Below are 21,017 nucleotides of genomic sequence, written 5' to 3' on the forward strand. Positions count from 1 at the left end.
TTCTAAATGAATTGGTCCTATAAAAATTAAATACATTAATACTCTCTTTAAAAATCCTAAGTATTTATGGTACTGGGATATATGATAATGTCTGGGGGGAGGGAGAAAAAAACCCATTAAATGTTGAATTCACACAACAAAGTTAAATGGTTCATATTGAATATATATCATATTTTCTATTAGCCAAAGGAAATAATTTGTTCACGTCAGCACAGATATAACAGATGTCTTAAGAGGCAATGAATTAGAGGTTTAAATGGAATTAAGCAAATTAATAAAGGATTTGGCTGTCCCGGTGCTATCTATGATGGCCTTATACTGTCTCCTTATTGTTGTTTATCAAACATACTGACTGACACAGGGAGATTTCCCATGTTATTTGGCCCTGAAGGAAACAGGATACTAGTCTAGATATTGAGACCAAACAGATCTTTGATGGTTTAGAGATGTTCAAGGAAAACTTCATATAAACATACTGTAATACTTTCATCTGGATTGTACCAAGAGCAGATAACAGGATTTATTTTCTATAATATTTTTTTTAATTTCAAACAAAAACACTTACTTTTTCAGATTTATTCTGGAGGATTATGTCAAAATGTGACAGGACTGCTAAAAATGTGCAAATGCTAGTTTTAAATTGATCTTCATCCTGAAAAATAAGTCCTGTATTATTCTCAATTACTTCTCAATTTGGAAAAATATATTGAGCCCAGTAAGAATAATTCTTCTCTTCCTAATACTGAATCTTAACTACCGTTATTCTAATACAGCATATATTTTCAATAATACTAACTCAGTGGAGTATATTTTCTAATAATCTTGGGTGCAATTTTTATAAAAATAATCCATTCTTTATTTGTACTTCATTCATATTTGACTATAGTTACTCACATAATTAAAGCAATTCCAGAATTTTTCAAGATAATGGGGAAACTTGTGTAAAATCAGAATGATATTCCACTCTATTAAATACTTTACTGATGCTTGATTATTATTATGTCCAGCTTGAAGAATCCTGTCAATGATTCTTGATAAAAGATCCTAAATAAAATATCAGGAATCAAATGTTATAATTTATAGATGACTTCATCATATTTATTTAATTGATATCCTGCTTTTCTTTCAGGTGTTAGAGTCACTATGTGAGATGGGTAGCTGTGTAAATGTGATAAATAAATAAATAGATAAAATTATGTCCCAAGCATTGCCCTCTACTAATTTCCCCATAACAACCGCCATGTGAAGTATGTTGAACTATGTTGGCTTGCCTACAACCAGGATCTCTTTATGTCTACTCAGTATCTTAACTACCATATAATACGGATTTCCCCATACAAAGCTGCTTTTCTATATATTTCTTCTCTCCCTAGATGACACAAATATTTAAAAAGTGACATTTTTCTAGGAGTACCTTGCACTATATCCACTATAATTATACAATCTAAATGTAAGTTTCTTTTCCACAGAAGATCACTCTCATTCTAAGCAGAGGATCACATGTTTTTTGTTGTTTCTATTGAAAAGACAGTATTCCAAACTGCTAAGTCAAAAAGTCAACCATAATTAATTTTCATGCCTTTAATCATTCTGGCTCTATCTTACCGAAAATTACAAACCAGCAGCTATTTTTGCAGAGGCTCTGAAGTTTGGGCAAGGCGTATTTGGCCTTCCCTCTATTTAAGCAAAATTGTTATACATGAGAAGCCAACTTCGAATTGAATAGAACAGGTAGGTCTATATTGTATATTATAATCTAGCCAATAATCAGAAGACAAATCACAATGAAATATAGAAAGGCCTAGTAAATCAGGGGTCCTCAACCCCAGGTCTGTGGACTGGCATCAGGCTGTGGCGTGCCAGAAACCGGTCTGCACAAACAAGTGAAGCCCCATCCGCAGGATGCAGGCAGTACATGAAACTACGCCCCCTCTGGTCCACAGAAAAACCTTTCTCTGCAGAACTGGTCCCTGGTGCTCAAAAGGCTGGAGACCTCTGTAGTAAATTTTATAATAAAATGGGTGAGCCAAAACAGTGGGATAGTTATATGTTGGAGTAGGGCTGAGGAAACCAAATCTGCCCTCAGCCATGGAAACTCACTGGGTGACTTTGTGCTAGTCATTCTCTCTCAGTCCAATTTATCTTGCAGGGTTGTTGCAGGGAAAAATTGGAGAAGGGAATGCTATATATACTGCTTTAAGATGAAAGGTGGGATATAAATCTAACAAATAAATGCAAATCAATAAAACAGTTACAGATTATGAACACCCTCAGTGTACAATATGAGGAAAGGAGGAATTCCACAAGTAGGATTAGAAGATTGATTAGAAGACCCCATGACCTCAATTTCAGATGGCAACATAATTATTTACAAAACAATAGGCACAACGTGCATTTATCCTCAGAAGAAATCACACAACAGTACTTATACATATACAATACTTATACATATCCATGGAATAAATGGTACGATTGTTTTAATAACTGCAAGTTATAAGTGAGCCATACCTCATCAAGTTTTGGAAACAGAACTAGCAATGTCTGCCATAGTCGATTTTCAATTCTATGTTGTAAGGAGTTCACATAATAGCGGACTTTTGATTTGGACATTAATTCACCCTGCAGAGAATATAAATATGAATACTTCTAATTTCAGTCGAACAACAAATTCTATAAAACATCTCACGTACTCTTGTATAAAAAGAATTGACTGAAGTTGTTAATAACAAACATTCAATCGTCCTTGGTTTTATAATGTTATTAAAACAGCATGCAAACTATATAAAACGTGCTATGGAATGTAATGGGAGGTGACTTCTTTTTCTGAAGCTTTGCTTTACCAAATATTATTTGGGATAAAAAACCCATTATCAGATAAACTGCTAATTACCATGCAATAACCCACAAACTGACTGGCTGTGTGTGTGCATGCACACACGTGAGTACATGCACACAAACTCAAGAGCTGCCCCAGTGTTGTTCTTTCTATCTTCATAAGAGCCAACAAGGAAGGCTCTAAAGGCAGAGCAAGGCAAGATTAGGGGCTCATAATACCATTCTCTTTTCCAATGAGATCAACAAGCGGGAATTACAGGAAAAGATTCCCACTGTGGACTGAGGGTTTGGGTTTTTAGTTTTAATTTTCATTTTCGGGGCTATCTAATTTAATTCTATTTTAACTTTGTATATTGTATTGTTTTCATTGCCCTGTAAACCGCCCTGAGTCCTTCGGAAAATGGGCGGTATATAAATCCAAATAATAAATAATAAATAATAAATAAATAAATAGCAGGCTTTTAGAGACAGCAAATGATCCATTCCTATCTTCACCTATTTTCCTGGCAAAACTAAACATAATTTACTGCTTTAGCTGCATAAAAAAAGGCGGGATAGCAGTTCTCTAGATCAATGTTTCCCAACCCTGGCAACTTGTTGTATGGACTTCAATGCCATCTGACCTGAAGACTTAACATCCAGCGCTATATTGTCAATCATTTTATATTTTCTAGCCATACAGTTTTCTTGGTAAAAAACAGGGAATGGTTTACTATTGCCTTCTCCCATCCAATATGAACTGATCATCATGAACTTGGCTAATGTGATCATCTGCCTCTGGCATCTTCCTGTATCGGTAAAGGTACCTGCCTGCTCTAACTAGGTGACTGGGGTGACCTTCATGCATTGAGTGATCTTGCTGGTAATCTTGCTCATCCTTGCTCATCCCTCCCAGAAACACTGAGATGAGGCAATCCAGCGGGACAGTGAGAGTCTTCTCTAAATACTACAAAACCAAAAGCTACAAAGAGGAATAACTGGCCTACTATGAAACAAAGGCAGTCTGAGGCTGGCAAGTTGGAGTCAAAGGAGGAGATCCCATGACAGGACATGGCGATGAGCATCGGGTGGCTAAGAAAGCAGTGGGAGAACACAGAAGACTGGGACTGAATTTCCCCTGCTGCTAAAAATCACAGGGAGACTTTCTAGTACTGGTTTCCATAGCCATCTTTCTTGATAGACCTTCTCCTAGTAGTATTTGAGAAGCAACTCCCCCACCAAGCAGCCTTTCCTTACTGTCTCTCTGCCAAACCAAGGTGCTACTCATCTTACAGAGGTTTTGCCTTCTCCCAATTCTGCAGTCATGCAGAGCCAAATTCTTTTTTCTGAAGAGAAGGAACTGTCCAAAATGGCTAGGAATCAATAAAAGATCACAACCAAAGGCGAGATGTGCCCCCCCCAGTCCACCTAAAGCCCACTCTTCACCCCTATTTTAAGAAACAGAAGGAAAGGTGATGCTTAGGGAAATGGCAATTCAATAACATTCCTGTTCGTATGACTGTTTTTACACAGAGAGCACTATAAACATATTCTTACTTTATCAAGTAGTTTCATGACAAAATCTCCTATAAATTTCTTGTGCTGCCCGTTTGATTCATCCAGCAAGCAGATAAATTTGATAGCACAAACTCGCACATAATGGTCATCTCTGTTCTTACTGTAATATATTATGGTAATTATATATCGGAATTAACTTTTATATTTTCTGAAATAGTCTTATACATTTAAATTTATTCAGTAACCACATACACGCTTACATATGGTTTACTAAGATATCATGAAAACGCATTCCCTTCATTCTCACATAATTATGGAGAGCTGGTTTGGTCTAGTGGTTGAGGCTCCAGGCTACAAAGAGGGAGTGAGTTCAAGTTCTGCCTTAGCCATGAAAACCAGTTGGGTGGCTCTCTCTTTCACTCTCTCAGCCCATCCCACCTCAAAAGGTTGATGTTGGAAAAATAGGAAGAAGATGGTGTTGGATATGTTCGCCATCTTGAGTGATTTGTAAAAATAATAAAGGCAGGATACAAATAAATAATGCTAACTGTTGCCCATTCAAGTGTTTAGTAGCAAGAGTAGTTTTCTCTATAATAGTCATAGTACTACAATCAAAAGCTTGAAGCATTTTATGTTAATGACTGGTATTTATGAGTCTTTTAAACCCTGACAATTTTCAATACCAGTTAAATAACAAGAGCCTTGGTGGAGCAGTGGGCTAATGCCTCCTTAAGTAACACCAGCTGCCTGCAATTAGTGCAGGTTCGCATCCCACCAGGCTCAAGGTTGACTCAGCCTTCCATCCTTCCGAGGTAGGTAAAATGAGGACCCAGATTGTTGGGGGCAATAAGCTGACTTTGTAATAATGCCGCTTGGGGTGTGTGTGAAAGCCCTAATAAGCAGGCATATACATAGAATGAAGGCTACTGCTAAGCTTGTAAGCCGCCCTGAGTCTTCGGAGAAGGGCGGGATATAAATGGAATTAAAATAAAAAATAAAAAAAAAATTACATATTGTTATGAAAACAAAAAAGACAGACTGTCTCCATACTAAGATTGAAACAAAAGATGTCAATGAATAAATCTCCATATCTTTTCCAGGCAGGTCAAGACTAACAAAATCTGCTTTCCAGATTTCAGCATTCCATCCATGATTAACCAAATCATAAAATCAAGATCTAAAATCTTGATCCTATCAAATCTATGTTAGCTAAATTCAAAGGAATGCAGCATATCTATTTTGATTTTTACTACTTTTTCCCTGTGAAGTCTCCTTAGTTCTGTGAGGAATCCTTTGAATTCATAGAAATGACTGAGCAGCTTTTTTGATACTGAAGTTAGTGTTCAAAAAACCTAGAGAGCAATTACAACTGCCTCGCGCTTTTCATAGTGAGCTCCTAGCAGCCTAGTATATTTCACTTTCATACCATAGTTATCTGAATTTAGAATTTTCAGTAAATGGACTTAGTAACAGAACGTGCTACATCAGTTTTCACCAATACATAATATGGGCTTAAGTTTAATAAATTAGAACCCCACATTAAAATTAAATGTGAGCAAAACAATACTGGGAAAGAGAGGACATCAATTGCACTCTATGAAAATACTGTAGATATAATTAATGTTAACTATTATAAAACAAGGTGATACTGACCTTTCTGTAACAACATTTGCTGCACATTGATCTCCAAGATTTTCAACAAAAGCGTACACCTCCTGAACGAGTCTTGAAATTAATTTATATTTAAAAGGTGAACACAAAAAGGAAATTAAAATATTATAACTTAATAATTTATTATTGATTACACTATCAATCACCATAAATTTACAGTAAAACAAATATAACGTCTTAGGCTATTTTATTTCCAAGAACAGCAGGAGTCTGCTGAGTGTGTAACAGCATAAAAATAGGCATTGAGAAACAGGCATGCATAGTCTGGTTTCCATTTTGTTCTGGTTTTTACCTTTGATCACGCCTGAAAATAGTTCCAAACAAACAAGCCTCAATAAGGAGTTCAATGTAGTTGCCAGCATTTGAAAAGGCATTTTCCACAGTAGTTATTTCACCAGAAGGAGGAAATAGCCAAGACTGACAGCAATGGCTTACCAGAACATTAAAAATTCCAGTCTTTGTAGATGAAAGTTCAATCATTTGAAACATAATCTGAGAGGAGAGGAAAATGTAATTGACTGTAAAATAAAATAAAATGCAAGTCGTATTTCATGTAGATATGAAATAGTCAAACAGAAGGATTTCCCTTCCTTCTTGTAGTTATCTAAACCTCCTCTAAACTAGCTCCCTGATGTTGGGTAACCACTAGTGCACATCTGGAAACGAATTAAAAAGGAAGAGAAGTCCAATTCTTTGAGTGGAAATGTGCATGACTGACATTGAATGATTTCCACAAAAGCATTATTTTAGTATCTTCTTAAAATTGCTAAGCTTTCTTTTAATGGTTATATAATAACTGGGTTCTATTTTAGCAGTTTAAGAAATTGAATTTTACTTGATGCCATTTGAAGTACATTTTCTTCTGACACTCTTAATTTTTTTGAGAATGTTATTAAGTAATTCCTCTAGATGTCATGGAAGAATTCTCTCTTTCAAGAGGGAAAATATAAAGATTCTCAGCATAAATCATTAACTGTAAACTTCAGTCAAACTTGGATTAGTACCCTTTCACTAAAGAATATAAAACATAAACTGAGAAAGCAATATACTAGGAATTATTTCAAAGTAAATGATTAGAGACCTATAGTAGAGAAGTTGTTTCAATATTTAAACGCATTTCCTAAAGTATATACAGTGGGACAAACACGTAGTCAGCCACCAATTGTGCAAGTTCTCCCACTTAAAAAGATGAGAGGCCTGTAATTTTCATCATAGGTATACCTCAACCATGAGAGACAAAATGGGGGGAAAGAATCCAGGAAATCACATTGTAGGATTTCTAACGAATTTATTTGCAAATTATGGTGGAAAATAAATATTTGGTCAATAACAAAAGTTCATCTCAATACTTTGTTATATACCCTTTGTTGGCAATGACAGAGGTCAAACGTTTTCTGTAAGTCTTCACAAGGTTTGCACACACTGTTGCTGGTATTTTGGCCCATTCCTCCATGCAGATCTCCTCTACAGCAGTGATGTTTTGGGGCTGTCGCTGGGCAACACGGACTTTCAACTCCCTCCAAAGGTTTTCTATGGAGTTGAGATCTGGAGACTGGCTAGGCCACTCCAGGACCTTGAAATGCTTCTTACGAAGCCAGTCCTTTGTTGCCCAGGCAGTGTGTTTGGGATCATTGTCATGCTGAAAGACCCAGCCACGTTTCATCTTCAATGCCCTTGCTGATAGAAGGAGGTTTTCACTCAAAATCTCACGATACATGGCCCCATTCATTCTTTCCTTTACACGGATCAGTCGTCCTGGTCCCTTTGCAGAAAAACAGCCCCAAAGCATGATGTTTCCGCCCCCATGCTTCACAGTAGGTATGGTGTTCTTTGGATGCAACTCAGCATTCTTTCTCCTCCAAACACGAGTTGAGTTTTTACCAAAAAGTTCTACTTTGGTTTCATCCGACCATATGACATTCTCCCAATCCTGTTCTGGATCATCCAAATGCTCTCTAGCAAACTTCAGACGGGCCCGGACATGTACTGGCTTAAGCAGGGGGACACGTCTGGCACTGCAGGATTTGAGTCCCTGGCGGCGTAGTGTGTTACTGATGGTAGCCTTTGTTACTTTGGTCCCAGCTCTCTGCAGGTCATTCACTAGGTCCCCCCCTGTGTGGTTCTGGGATTTTTGCTCACCGTTCTTGTGATCATTTTGACCCCACGGGGTGAGATCTTGCGTGGAGCCCCAGAACGAGGGAGATTATCAGTGGTTTTGTATGTCTTCCATTTTCTAATAATTGCTCCCACAGTTGATTTCTTCACACCAAGCTGCTTGCCTATTGCAAATTCAGTCTTCCCAGCATGGTGCAGGTCTACAATTTTGTTTCTGGTGTGATTCGACAGCTCTTTGGTCTTGGCCATAGTGGAGTTTGGAGTGTGACTGTTTGAGGTTGTGGACTGGTGTCTTTTATACTGATAACAAGTTCAACCAGGTGCCATTCATACAGGTAACGAGTGGAGGACAGAGGAGCCTCTTAAAGAAGAAGTTACAGGTCTGTGAGAGCCAGAAATCTTGCTTGTTTTTAGGTGACCAAATACTTATTTTACCGAGGAATGTACGAATTAATTCATTAGAAATCCTACAATGTGATTTCCTGGATTCTTTCCCCCCATTTTGTCTCTCATAGTTGAGGTATACCTATGATGAAAATTACAGGCCTCTCTCATCTTTTTAAGTGGGAGAACTTGCACAATTGGTGGCTGACTAAATACTTTTTTGTCCCACTGTATTTTTATGTAAACTTGATGCAACTTCAAGTGGAGATTTCAGGGAAGTATTATACTGGTTGTAGAAGATTATAATTAGTCCGCAGCTTACAACTGATCATTTAACGACTGTTCAAAGTTATGACAGTCTTGGAAAGGGTGCTTTACATCCTATAAAGCATTTCCAGCCATCATAAACATCTTGCTGCCCCTCCCTGCTCGGTCACTGCATTTCAAATGCTTGGTCACTGGTTGGCCAAGCACCTAACAACCATGTGATACAAACTGCAATCTTCTCTGTTGGCTTCCCCAGAAAATCAGTTGGAAAGCCAGCAAGGAAGGCTGCAAGCAGATAGGATGGTGGGGGAAATTTTCATTTTGAAGATTTCAGCTCGGTCTTGCAGCCCCTCTCCTGTGGAACTGAAATTTTCAGCAGGCAGCCTTTTGGCTCTTTCTACTTAATAACACAGGAGATTTCTTATCAACTGCAACCAGGAATGCTATGATTGCAGCCGCTGAGTGAAGCAGTCATATGGGCATCTCGCTTAACAACCAGCAACCAAGAATCCAGTTTCAATTGTGTCTGTAAGTTAAAGACTACCTGTATCGAGACAGCATAACTGGAATGAATGTAGCTAATTTTTAATCAAGCAGCTTAATTCGGCTGCCCAAAGTCACTTTTCAGAGTAAGATGAGCAGCATTAAAAATTAATAAATAATCAGTTCATAGACACTTTTTCTATTCCAAGTGAAGGTGAGTTGTCCATAAATTCTTACAGTTTGGAGTTAACCAGTTTTAGCTGTTTCCTACTGTTGGAATATCCGGATATTTTTAGTTTGGATTTTATTGTTTCAAAGCTTGCTTGCATTAAAATAGCTTGTTTTACATTCTATGATTAAATAAATGTAATTATTACACTCAATGTCTGGGAAAATGGGGATGAGGAAGCTTCCATCTGTTGTTCAGTATCTTGGCTTGATCTGAAACCAGTATTTATCATTTCTTGGTGAATCAGAGGCTTCCTGAGTCACAGTCCAGGAAAAGACAAGTAAAAAAGATGCTTCCGTGTTTCAGTTTTAGTCTACATAGCTTCATCATCTGAACACAGCAATTAAAAATATCAAAACAGCAGCAATTTTAAATATTTTACCTCTTTTATCTTTGAGTATGCTTCACTCTTGAACTTGGCTGTGGTAACAAGAATTTCAGGATCAAACACAAGTTGAATAAAAGCTTTTAAATTGGGCCAAAAAATCAGTTGTGTGTTGCTAAGAGCAAATATTATTTTCCATGACATTTCAAAAGCTTGTATGCATAGAGACTCAGAAGATTCCATAAGCTGAAAGCAAGCAGAAATCATATTTAGTTCGAGACAAGACCAAATTTAAAATACACAATAAAGCCCTGCATTGTTTTGTAGGAATTACCTTGGAAACAAATATCTTCATGCAGTGAAAAACTGGCAAAACACGGTCAGAAGGAAGAATCGTTATTGCTTCTAGTGCAGACTCTAACATTCTTTTGTAGTTCTGAACATCGTGAAAATATTGTTCTAAATGTTTGTCCTTGGAAAGATTTTGATAATTGTTGAGAACAAAATGAAGACAAACCCACTGATCATGTATGTAACGTGCTACAATTTTCCCCCATCCTTCATGAGATGCTGCTTCTTCAACTGAACTGTAAAAAAAAATCAGATTACAATGCTGAGTCAATTTTAGTAATATATAAATTATTATATATTATTATATATAACAAGATATATTAAAAGTAAAAGAAACAGAAATGGCCATTTCTGTATTAGAGCAACCTGCCAAACCTATATTCAGAAGAATGTACATTTACGTAAGTTTTCTCAAGTTTTAATTAAGCCCTAAAAGGAATGATAGCTGTACACCAATAATTAGAAAGTCAAAAAGACATCTATAGAATATTTTGATGGTTAAGGTAAAAATTTAAAATTGTATTTACAATAATGTAATGGTAAAATATTTCAGTAGAAAAAAACGGTTGTACCTATTTTGTTCCATGTTGTTAGGCTTCTTTAATACACGGTTAAGTTGGGTGCTGAAAACAGCTGTTTTAAGGGAGTCAACAGCTGGTAGAAACCGAAGCTGAAGATCTGGCTTCCGATCCATAATTTCACAAACAACCCTTAATGCTGCCATACTTACTACCTTCTGAATCTGTTCTTCAAGTTTTATGTCCTAGAAGGTGTAAACAAAATAGTCTGGTGGTGGTTGTTTTTTTTTTTAAAAAACACCTGTTAAATATGTACTAATTTGAAGATAGATAACCTTGTACATATTATGGGCATTTCCCTCTCTAATAAACAAAAAGTTAAACTCAGCTTTCTTAATCTGGTAAGTGGAATAGAGAAGAGAACCTAATCTGTCTTTCCCAAACATATACAGTTTTAACAATTATTATGACTAATTTATGTCATGTTGATTTGAAAAGGTCTGTTCTAAATATAATTCTTGATCCATCCCAATTCTTCCAACAATTCAAGTTACATACAATCAAGGGGGGGGGGGGAAGCAAGCTTGGACTCATTTGTACACAGTTTTAAAATACCAGAAAATCATGATAACCATTCAGCTTTATTTGTTGTTGTTGTTAGTTGCGAAGTCGTGTCCGACCCATCGCGACCCTATGGACAATGTTCCTCCAGGCCTTCCTGTCCTCTACCATCTTCTGGAGTCCAGTTAAGCTCACGCCTACTGCTTCAGTGACTCCATCCAGCCACCTCATTCTCTGTCGTCCCCTTCTTCTATTGCCCTCAATCTTTCCCAGCATTAGGCTCTTCTCCAGTGAGTCCTTCCTCCTCATTAGGTGGCCAAAGTATTTGAGTTTTAGCTTCAGGATCTGGCCTTCTAAAGAGCAGTCAGGGTTGATCTCCTCTAGGACTGACCGGTTTGATCGCCTTGCAGTCCAAGGGACTCGCAGGAGTCTTCTCCAGCACCAGAGTTCAAAGGCCTCAATTCTTTTGCGCTCAGCCTTTCTTATGGTCCAACTTTCACTGCCATACATTGCAACTGGGAAGACCATAGCCTTGACTATACGCACTTTTGTTGACAGGGTGATGTCTCTGCTTTTTAGTGTGCTGTCTAGATTTGCCATGGCTTTCCTCCCTAGGAGCAAGCGTCTTTTAATTTCTTGACTACAGTCCCCATCTGCAGTGATCTTGGAGCCCAGGAAAATAAAATCTGTCACTACCTCCATTTCTTCCCCATCTATTTGCCAGGAATTAAGAGGGCCGGATGCCATGATCTTAGTTTTCTTAATGTTTAGTTTCAACCCAACTTTTGCACTCTCCTTCTTCACTCGCAACAAGAGACTCTTCAGTTCCTCTTCACTTTCTGCCATTAGAGTGGTATCATCTGCATATCTTAGGTTGTTGATATTTCTTCCGGCAATCTTAATTCCAACTTTTGATTCATCTAGCCCTGCCTTTCTCATGATGTGCTCTGCATATAAGTTAAATAGGCAAGGCGACAGTATACAGCCTTGCCGGACTCCTTTCCCAATTTTGAACCAATCAGTGGTTCCGTGTCCAGTTCTCACTGTTGCTTCTTGGCCCGCATATAGGTTTCTCAAGAGACAAATAAGATGTTCTGGTACTCCCATCTCTTTAAGAACTTGCCACAGTTTGTTATGATCCACACAATCAAAGGCTTTAGCATAGTCAATGAAGCAGAAGTAGATGTTTTTCTGGAACTCTCTAGCTTTTTCCATGATCCAGCGTATGTTGGCAATTTGATCTCTAGTTCCTCTGCCTCTTCGAAATCCTGCCTGTACTTCTGGTAGTTCTCGATCCACATACTGCTGGAGTCTAGCTTGTAGGATTTTAAGCATAACTTTACTAGCATGAGAAATGAGTGCAATGGTGCGATAGTTTGAACATTCTTTGGCACTGCCTTTCTTTGGAATTGGAATGTAAACTGATCTTTTCCAATCCTGTGGCCACTGTTGAGTTTTCCAAATTTGCTGGCAAATTGAGTGTAGCACTTTTACTGCATCGTCTTTTAAGATTTTGAATAGCTCAGCTGGAATACTGTCACCTCCACTAGCTTTGTTGTTGCTCAGCTTTTCTAAGGCCCACTTCACTTCACATTCTAGGATGTCTGGCTCGAGGTCAGTGACCACCTCATTGTGATTATCAGGGACGTTAAGCTCATTCTTGTATAGTTCTTCTGTGTAATTTTGCCATCTCTTCTTAATCTCTTCTGCCTCTGTTAGGTCTCTGCCATTTTGGTCCTTTATCATGCCCATTTTTGCATTGAACGTTCCCTTCATCTCTCCAATTTTCTTGAAAAGATCTCTGGTCCTCCCTATTCTATTGTTTTCTTCTATTTCTTTGCACTGTTCATTTAAGAAGTCATTCTTATCTCTTCTAGCTATTCTCTGGAATTCTGCATTCAATTGGGCGTATCTTTCTTTTTCTCCCTTGCCTTTTGCTTCCCTCCTTTCCTCAGCTATTTGCAAAGCTTCCTCAGACAGCCATTTTGCTTTCTTGCATTTCTTTTTCTTTGGGATGGTTTTGGTTGCTACCTCTTGTACAATGTTGCGAACCTCTGTCCATAGTTCTTCAGGCACCCTGTCTATCAGATCTAATTCCTTAAATCTATTTGTCACCTCTACTGTATATTCAACAGGGATATGATTTAATTCATACCTGAGTGGCCTAGTGCTTTTCCCTACTTTCTTCAGTTTAAGCCTAAACTTTGCAAGGAGAAGCTCATGGTCTGAGCCACAGTCAGCTCCTGGTCTTGTTTTTATTGACTGTATAGAGCTTCTCCATCTTTGGCTGCAGAGTACATAGTCAATCTGATTTCTGTGTTGACCGTCTGGTGATGTCCATGTGTAGAGCCGTCTCTTGGGTTGTTGGAAAAGGGTGTTTGCTATGACCATCGTATTCTCTTGACAAAATTCTATCAGCCTGTGCCCTGCTTCATTTTGTACTCCAAGGCCAAACTTGCCTGTTATTCCGGTTATCTTTTGGCTTCCTACTTTAGCATTCCAATCCCCCATGATGATAAGGACATCATTTTTTGGTGTTAGTTCTATAAGGTGCTGTAGGGCTTCATAGAACCGGTCAATTTCATCCTCTTCAGCACCGGTGGTTGGGGCATAGACTTGGACTACTGTGATATTGAATGGTTTGCCTTGGATTCGAACTGAGATCATTCTGTCATTTTGAGGATTGTATCCCAGTATTGCTTTTCCTACTCTTTTATTGACTATGAAGGCTACTCCATTTCTTCTGAGGGATTCTTGCCCGCAGTAGTATACCTGATGGTCATCTGAATTAAATTCACCCATTCCTGTCCATTTTAGTTCGCTGATACCTAAGATGTCAATGTTCAGTCTTGTCATCTCTTGTTTGACCACGTCCAGCTTTCCTTGATTCATGGATCTTACATTCCAGGTTCCTATGGAGAAAAAATCTTTACAGCATCGGACTTTCCTTTCACTACCAGACATATCCACAGCTGAGCGTCCTTTCGGCTTTGGCCCAGTCGCTTCATTCTTTCTGGCGCTACTAGTACTAGCCCTCTGCTCTTCCCCAGTAGCATATTGGACGCCTTCCGACCTGAGGGGCTCATCTTCCAGCGTCATATCGTTTTGCCTTTTGGTACTGTCCATAGGGTTTTCATGGCAAAGATACTGGAGTGGGTTGCCATTTCCTTCTCCAGTGGATCACGTTTTGTCAGAACTCTCTGCTATGACCTGTCCGTCTTGGGTGGCCCTGCACGGCATAGCCCATAGCTTCATTGAATTACGCAAGCCCCTTCGCCACGACAAGGCAGTAATCCATGAAGGGGCCAGCTTTATTAGGCATACCAATATTATCTATTTCACAGTACTAGCATGTTTTTTATTTTTTGTATGATCACAACACTGCCATGTTAAAAATTGATTTGCTCCCCTGCCAATTCAAAAGCAACAAGTGAAAACACAGGAGAATCACTTGTTTTATGGTACAGTATTATTTTCACTATTTTAAAGCTTCCAAACCATCTACTGATCTGCAACTGTTTAACAAGGGTATTTAAAAATTGGAACTTATTGCCATTTTACTCTCATTAAAGTGATAACAGTCTAGAAAATTCTAGCTTGCAAACTATGTTCAACATCATTTTAATGCTGTAAACAGAATAAAGTATATATATTTTTAAATCAAATAACGTTTTTATAAAGCTTCATTCTGAGAAAATATCTGTGCTTACTTGGACAATATATTCACCACGTATACTAAGTACAAGAACTAGCTGATTCTGACTGACGGTGTTATTCAAGAATAGCTGTTGCTGGGGCTTTCTGAGAGTTAATATACTGGCTGCATGCGACTCCACCAGTGATGTTTGCAAGGTTGAGAGGCATCAAGGGGCAGGGAGATGGGCCTACTAAGTTGAATCCCTGCCCCCTTTTATATGTGGCAGACTTTTTCCCAGTTAACAAACACTGTTTAGGGTTTATTATCTGACATTGGGGCAGACACTAAACCAATAAATAATGCAGATGTGGTAGCATTTCCTCCAGCATCAACAGGGAAAAATCCAACAGATGCAAGCTTTGGTTCATTCTAATCTATAGGCCATAGTAAGCTCAACAATACCTTGTCATCACGTATCTCCTGTAGATTGTAGAGAGAAGTATTTATTAAAGTTGAGACAAAAGTGCAAAGAAATGGTCCTTTTCTCCATCCACTGGCTGAATAAAAACTTACTAGTTCTGACAAAACTTGCAAATATAAATTGCACTGTTCCAGATGTGACATCTAAAATGAAAAAATAAATTACTCATCTTTGTGATAACAAAAAAAATGTGCACATTAAGACACAATATATTGATACAATTGTCCAAACAAGTAATTTATGCATGCAGAACAAGATTTTTCTCTAACTCTGATTGGCAGCTACAATCTTGTAATATTGTAATGCCTTTCTATTTCCAAAACATTTTGCCACTTTGTATAACAATTAGCACTTTTTGGCACAGAAAAGTCTGTCTGTATTTTATTGGATTTTATTGGATTTTCTAAGTTGCAATGAGACACAAACAGAGCATTCATTTTTCATGATATATGTCCAGATATGTAAGCAAGAAATATATTTGAACAGTCTGCATGTAACCAACAATTTCCTTATATTATCATCTGAACATATTATTACATAACAATAATATTTCCATACAATAACTAATCACCCAGAGCAAATTATATAAATCAATATATATTATTGTATTTGGATGTGTAATACTGTAATATCTTACAGATTAGAAATATTTTAAAACTGCTACCTGCTATAAATGATTGGGGACTTTTTAAGCATTCTAAATAAGTTCATTTCAGTTTATAAATTACTACAGGTGTTTGCCAGACTGGTTTCTGCACTCAATACTTACAATATTTAGTTCATTTGCAGTGAGTTTTCTGAGGAGAAGATCCAAAATACTTTCAGTGGTGAGCATAATTGACTTCTGCAGAAATACTATTATTTCATCTACATAAAGAACGATTACATTAAAACATTTTGAGTACATTTTTGCTTCTAAAGCAAAAATAGAAATTGGATTTGGACTATTTTACCACTGAAACACGTGAAAAACACATTATACAATTAGGTAAGCAGAAACTAAAATGAACGTTCTTTTCTTTTGCCGACATTTTTATAATAAATAAAAACTAGAAAAGAGAATTCCTTTGTCCTTCTCTGAGCCTTCTAACCTGCCCTCCCTCTACACAGAGCAGATCTAAGAATAATGCTCCTCCCAATCAGAAGAGAATCTAGAACTTTAAATCATTAAATAAATTTTTAAAACATCTTTTTATTCTTACTTAGTTTAACAGTTGTGATAATTCAGAGTGGCCAAAACAGCTTTATGAAATGCTTGTCTAAGAAGTGGGCTCAGATTCTTCCCTCTCATCCTTCTTTTGAAAAAGCATCTTTGGGACCAGAAGATAGGATGGTAATGGCAGAACCCCAGGATGAGAGGGAAGTGTTTGAGCCTAGAATGAGGTGTACAAAGAATGAATGAATGAATGAATGAATGAATGAATGAATGAATGAATGAATGAATGAATGTTGTAAAAAAAACAGCAAGGAAGAGGAAAAGTAAAGAGAAAATTGGTTTGCCCTGATGGGTGAGAATGAGAAGTTACTTAGAGGAGAGAGGCTGATCCTGAAAGAAACAACTAAATGATCTAGCACTTTGGAACATCATAAATTTAGCCCTCAAGAGTTTGCCTTTCTGTACGAACAGAAAATTGTAGGTTAGAAAACTTTTGCATGTTAAGGCTCAGATGTCTTATGTTCCTGGAATGTCTTTGAAATGGCTAGTCAGATCACTACAAAAGTGATCGCATGACTTCATCTTTGTTACTAATGGCAAACATTTGATGATGGAATCCAGGTTACGTGACCAACATTTTCAGTGTGCCTATCTACCCAAATAAGGTGAAGTAATCTTCATGGACTTTATGTTGTTATTCTAATTAGAGGATCAAGAATAATAAAGTTAACATACTGAAGGTACCACTAACCAACTTCTGGTCTAGAAGTTTTGATTGAACAAGTCTGCATTATCTTCAGTAATAACTGTAGGCTTTTATCAACTTTCAGTGATGAGATGTAGGGATTAGTGCCAAGTTTCAGCAATACATCCAGCAGAGGATTTAAGAGAGACTTCAGGCCAATCCGTTCGGTGCTGCTATTGTCTCTATACAAAATAAACAATAAAAGGACTTATGCTGCACCACTTTCTAAAACAGAAGGTATCACGTAGCACTGATATCACACCTACACCTTCCAAACAGCAACAGGTAGGAGAAATCACCACAATCTAAATTTTGTGATCTTGAGAGGTATCAACACTAGAAGACACTAGCTTTGGCATATTTCAATTCTGAGTCAGGGGCATCACTTGTAAAAAGAATGGAAAAAAAGAGACAGACCGAACATTTAAATCAGATTATTTTAAGAATATGTTACAATCAATTACCAGAATCCTTAAATACTGCCCAAGAAAACAAATATATTAATAAGTTAGAAAGCTTCCTTTCATTCTGACTTGAGATTGGTCCTTGTTAGCCATTTTTGTATCTAATGGAATAATCTTATACTTACTTATATGTGTGCCTTATCTCTTCCACATCTGCAGCTAGAAGAATCATTGTAGCCACCCGTTTAGCATCAAACCAGTCCGGAAGACAATATTCTGCTGCTGTGAAAAAAACCCCACGATATTTTGAATATGAAAAGTATGGTCTGCAGGTACAAACATATTTTAAAGTGTACAATTTTGCGACAATGATTATCAGTTCAGCTCAAATAAAGGCTGTTGGATATAGTTTGAAATAATTTTTAAAAAAATTACATACATTGATATTGAGAAAGTACAAGAAATTTCTATTTTAATTTTTGTTTTGTAAACATGAAATTTAATATTCAAATTTAATGATTTTTTTCCCCAAGATGAGACACTGAATATGTCTTAGCACACTGGCTGTGAAATTGGTTGCCCTTTTGAGTTCTCTTAATTACTTACTAAGCAGGTATGTACGTATGTTTCTTTTTCTCTTATATAAAATCAGCTTTTTCAAAAATTTATAATAAGTCTAACATGAATGCATTCTACACTAGGAATCAACTGTTTTGTAAATGTCCCTACTTTAAACAGTATTATTACACAATACTTACAGCTGCCAAGAGGTGTTTTCAGGTAGTCCTCCACAAGAAGTTGCACATAAACACTTAATGCTGTTTTATCTTGTGGGACTTCACAGTTTAAAGTCTTTTGAAAGTACTTGTCATTTATGTGCAGCCAATCACAGAGCTGAGCAAAACAAAATTAAACACCTTTTGTATCTCTCATATTATTTTTCTATAAACAAGTAGAGGGAAGAATAATGTTAATTTACAGACATGACAGCTGGCTTGGGCAGAAATGCTGGTATAACCTGAATTCAACAACTCTTAAATTTGAAATTTTACATTATAAACCTAGCCTCATGGGTACATCCCTGGACAAGTTGTAAGAAAAACATGGGGGGGGGGGGAAACGTACTATGCATCTGGGCTTCTGATCAGAGTGCTGATGTCATATAATCCTTCATAATGAGATTAGCAATAATCATGGCAAACAATTATTACTCAGTTACATAACTGAGGATTTCATTTTTCTCACCATTCTCCACAAAGCAGTTCCTCTTCCTAGTGATTCCTCTGGTTTTAGATACGAAATGAAGTTTGAAATATCCGAGAGTGATACTTTTTGCTAAAGAAACAAATGTAATTAGAATTTATTACAATACGGGAATATAAATATTGTGCCAAGTATTATTTTAAAAGATAGAATACTTCCATATTACACATTTCCTTTCTTTTAATTATGTAGGATTGCCTTCTTTATATTCCGGCATTTCCATATTTTTCTTCAAAAAATACAAATTTTAACCAAGTTTGACAACACAATGTTTTTAGCAAAGCCTTACTTAGTAATGAGCTTTTAATGAATTAAAATTAGTTTTTATCTTTTTAAAAAGGCATTCCAACTTAAATTTATAAATAATTTATGTGGCTTCTTGTACCACATTTTGCTGCAAAACCCAATATCATGTGTTCATATTATCATAATATCATATCATTCTTTGTAAATTAACAGAAATGTTTACATGTCTGCTGTTGCAAAAACCAACATAAACACACTGTGTCTCTCTTAAAAAATGTTCTCTCCTTTTGTTGCTGAAGAAAGTGTTTTGTTTCACTTGTCCATTTGCTATTTCTTTTGTTTATATGAAATGAAGTGTAACCCAGGCATATATTAGACTATTAGAACTATATTTGATGCACAAGTTTCAGACAAAATTGTTCAAGCACTAACTTAATCTCCATGGCCACTTTCAAAGAGGAAATACACACAAGCATATTTTCTATCATTAGAGGCAATACGCTGACTCTGTAAACCACTTAGAGAGAGCTGTAAAGCACTGTGAAGCGGTATATAAGTCTAAGTGCTGTTGCTATTAAATTTCAACATGCAAACTGCTAGTACATTTTGGAGCACAATTCTTCATTACATGATCAAATAGAAGAGCAAATAGCAATTATTTTCAAAAACAACAAATATTAATAAAACAGCAATCAGATTATCTTTCTTGAGCCCAAAACCATTTAATTCTGATGCATTTATGGTGTACATAAATTTGAATTAATGACCAACTGAATTCCTGACATATTTTATACCAGGGAGAGCAAACTGAAGTGCAGAGTTCCTTGGTAACTTCCAATATCATACCTTAGACATAATAATGTAATGATGCAGTTATTCATTTTATTGCAAGATAAATACACACATAAAAGCTGAGATGTTTTTTTCTAAAAAAAATTGAAAATTAAATTGGAGAAATATTTCAGTTTGGATTTTCAAGAAGAAATCAAACTAACTGGGACTGTTGCATTTTGAAAGGAAAAATTTTTATCAATGGAAGCACTAGAAAACAATTAAGTGTATGTGACAAACTGCCTTTCCTAAAATAAAAAATAAAAAAACAACTCAAAAAACCAACCCCTATCAGGATTGGAATACTTACTACAAAAAACGATGATGATTATTCTATACAGCCAACATTTAATACTCTGTTTTTAAACTATTTTTATACATATTACAGTGTAATATGCTGGACAATTTTTGCTTTATTTTTTCCTTCCGTATATTAAAGCAGTGAAAGTTGGACCATAAGAAAGGCTGAGCACCAAAGAATTGAGGCCTTTGAACTCTGGTGCTGGAGAAGACTCCTGCGAGTCCCTTGGACTGCAAGGCGATCAAACCGGTCAGTCCTAGAGGAGATCAACCCTGACTGCTCTTTAGAAGGCCAGATCCTGAAGCTAAAACTCAAATACTTTGGCCACCTAATGAGAAGGAAGGACTCACTGGAGACGAGCCTAATGCTGGGAAAGGTTGAGGGCAAGAGAAGAAGGGGACGACAGAATGAGGTGGCTGGATGGAGTCACTGAAGCAGTAGGCGTGAGCTTAAATGGACTCCAGAAGATGGTAGAGGACAGGAAGGCCTGGAGGAACGTTGTCCATGGGGTCGCGATGGGTCGGACACGACTTCGCAGCTAACAACAACAACAACATATTAAAGCAACCATTTGTTTAAAAATATAATACTTACTGTATCTGTTAAGTGCATAGCTGCTTTAAGAAGAAAGCACTGCGCAGCTCCTCGTAGAAGAATCTGATGCGTGATCATAGTACACTGCAGAACGTTTCTGTAAATGGACCAAATGCGTGCTTT

General features: G+C 37.0%; 1 protein-coding gene across 1 annotated transcript in view; it reads right to left on the reverse strand.

Annotated features, from left to right (window-relative positions):
- The window catches only part of TARBP1 (tRNA guanosine 2 -O-methyltransferase TARBP1), a 37,805-nt gene that overhangs the window by 7,074 nt on the left and 9,714 nt on the right, over positions 1 to 21,017 (reverse strand). The window contains exons 8-23 of the mRNA XM_081313896.1: positions 20,895 to 20,991; positions 18,905 to 18,994; positions 18,418 to 18,553; positions 17,845 to 17,941; positions 17,262 to 17,437; positions 16,124 to 16,221; positions 15,336 to 15,497; positions 10,730 to 10,920; positions 10,141 to 10,393; positions 9,864 to 10,052; positions 6,296 to 6,495; positions 5,986 to 6,057; positions 4,372 to 4,492; positions 2,509 to 2,619; positions 895 to 1,044; positions 566 to 652 (exon numbers count right to left, since the gene is read on the reverse strand). Coding sequence (XP_081170022.1) covers positions 566 to 652; positions 895 to 1,044; positions 2,509 to 2,619; positions 4,372 to 4,492; positions 5,986 to 6,057; positions 6,296 to 6,495; positions 9,864 to 10,052; positions 10,141 to 10,393; positions 10,730 to 10,920; positions 15,336 to 15,497; positions 16,124 to 16,221; positions 17,262 to 17,437; positions 17,845 to 17,941; positions 18,418 to 18,553; positions 18,905 to 18,994; positions 20,895 to 20,991 — 2,230 coding nt within the window. The remainder of the gene's footprint in view (positions 1 to 565; positions 653 to 894; positions 1,045 to 2,508; positions 2,620 to 4,371; positions 4,493 to 5,985; positions 6,058 to 6,295; positions 6,496 to 9,863; positions 10,053 to 10,140; positions 10,394 to 10,729; positions 10,921 to 15,335; positions 15,498 to 16,123; positions 16,222 to 17,261; positions 17,438 to 17,844; positions 17,942 to 18,417; positions 18,554 to 18,904; positions 18,995 to 20,894; positions 20,992 to 21,017) is intronic.

This window comes from Vipera berus, assembly GCF_964194415.1.
Source record: "Vipera berus genome assembly, chromosome: 1".
NCBI lineage: Eukaryota > Metazoa > Chordata > Lepidosauria > Squamata > Viperidae > Vipera > Vipera berus.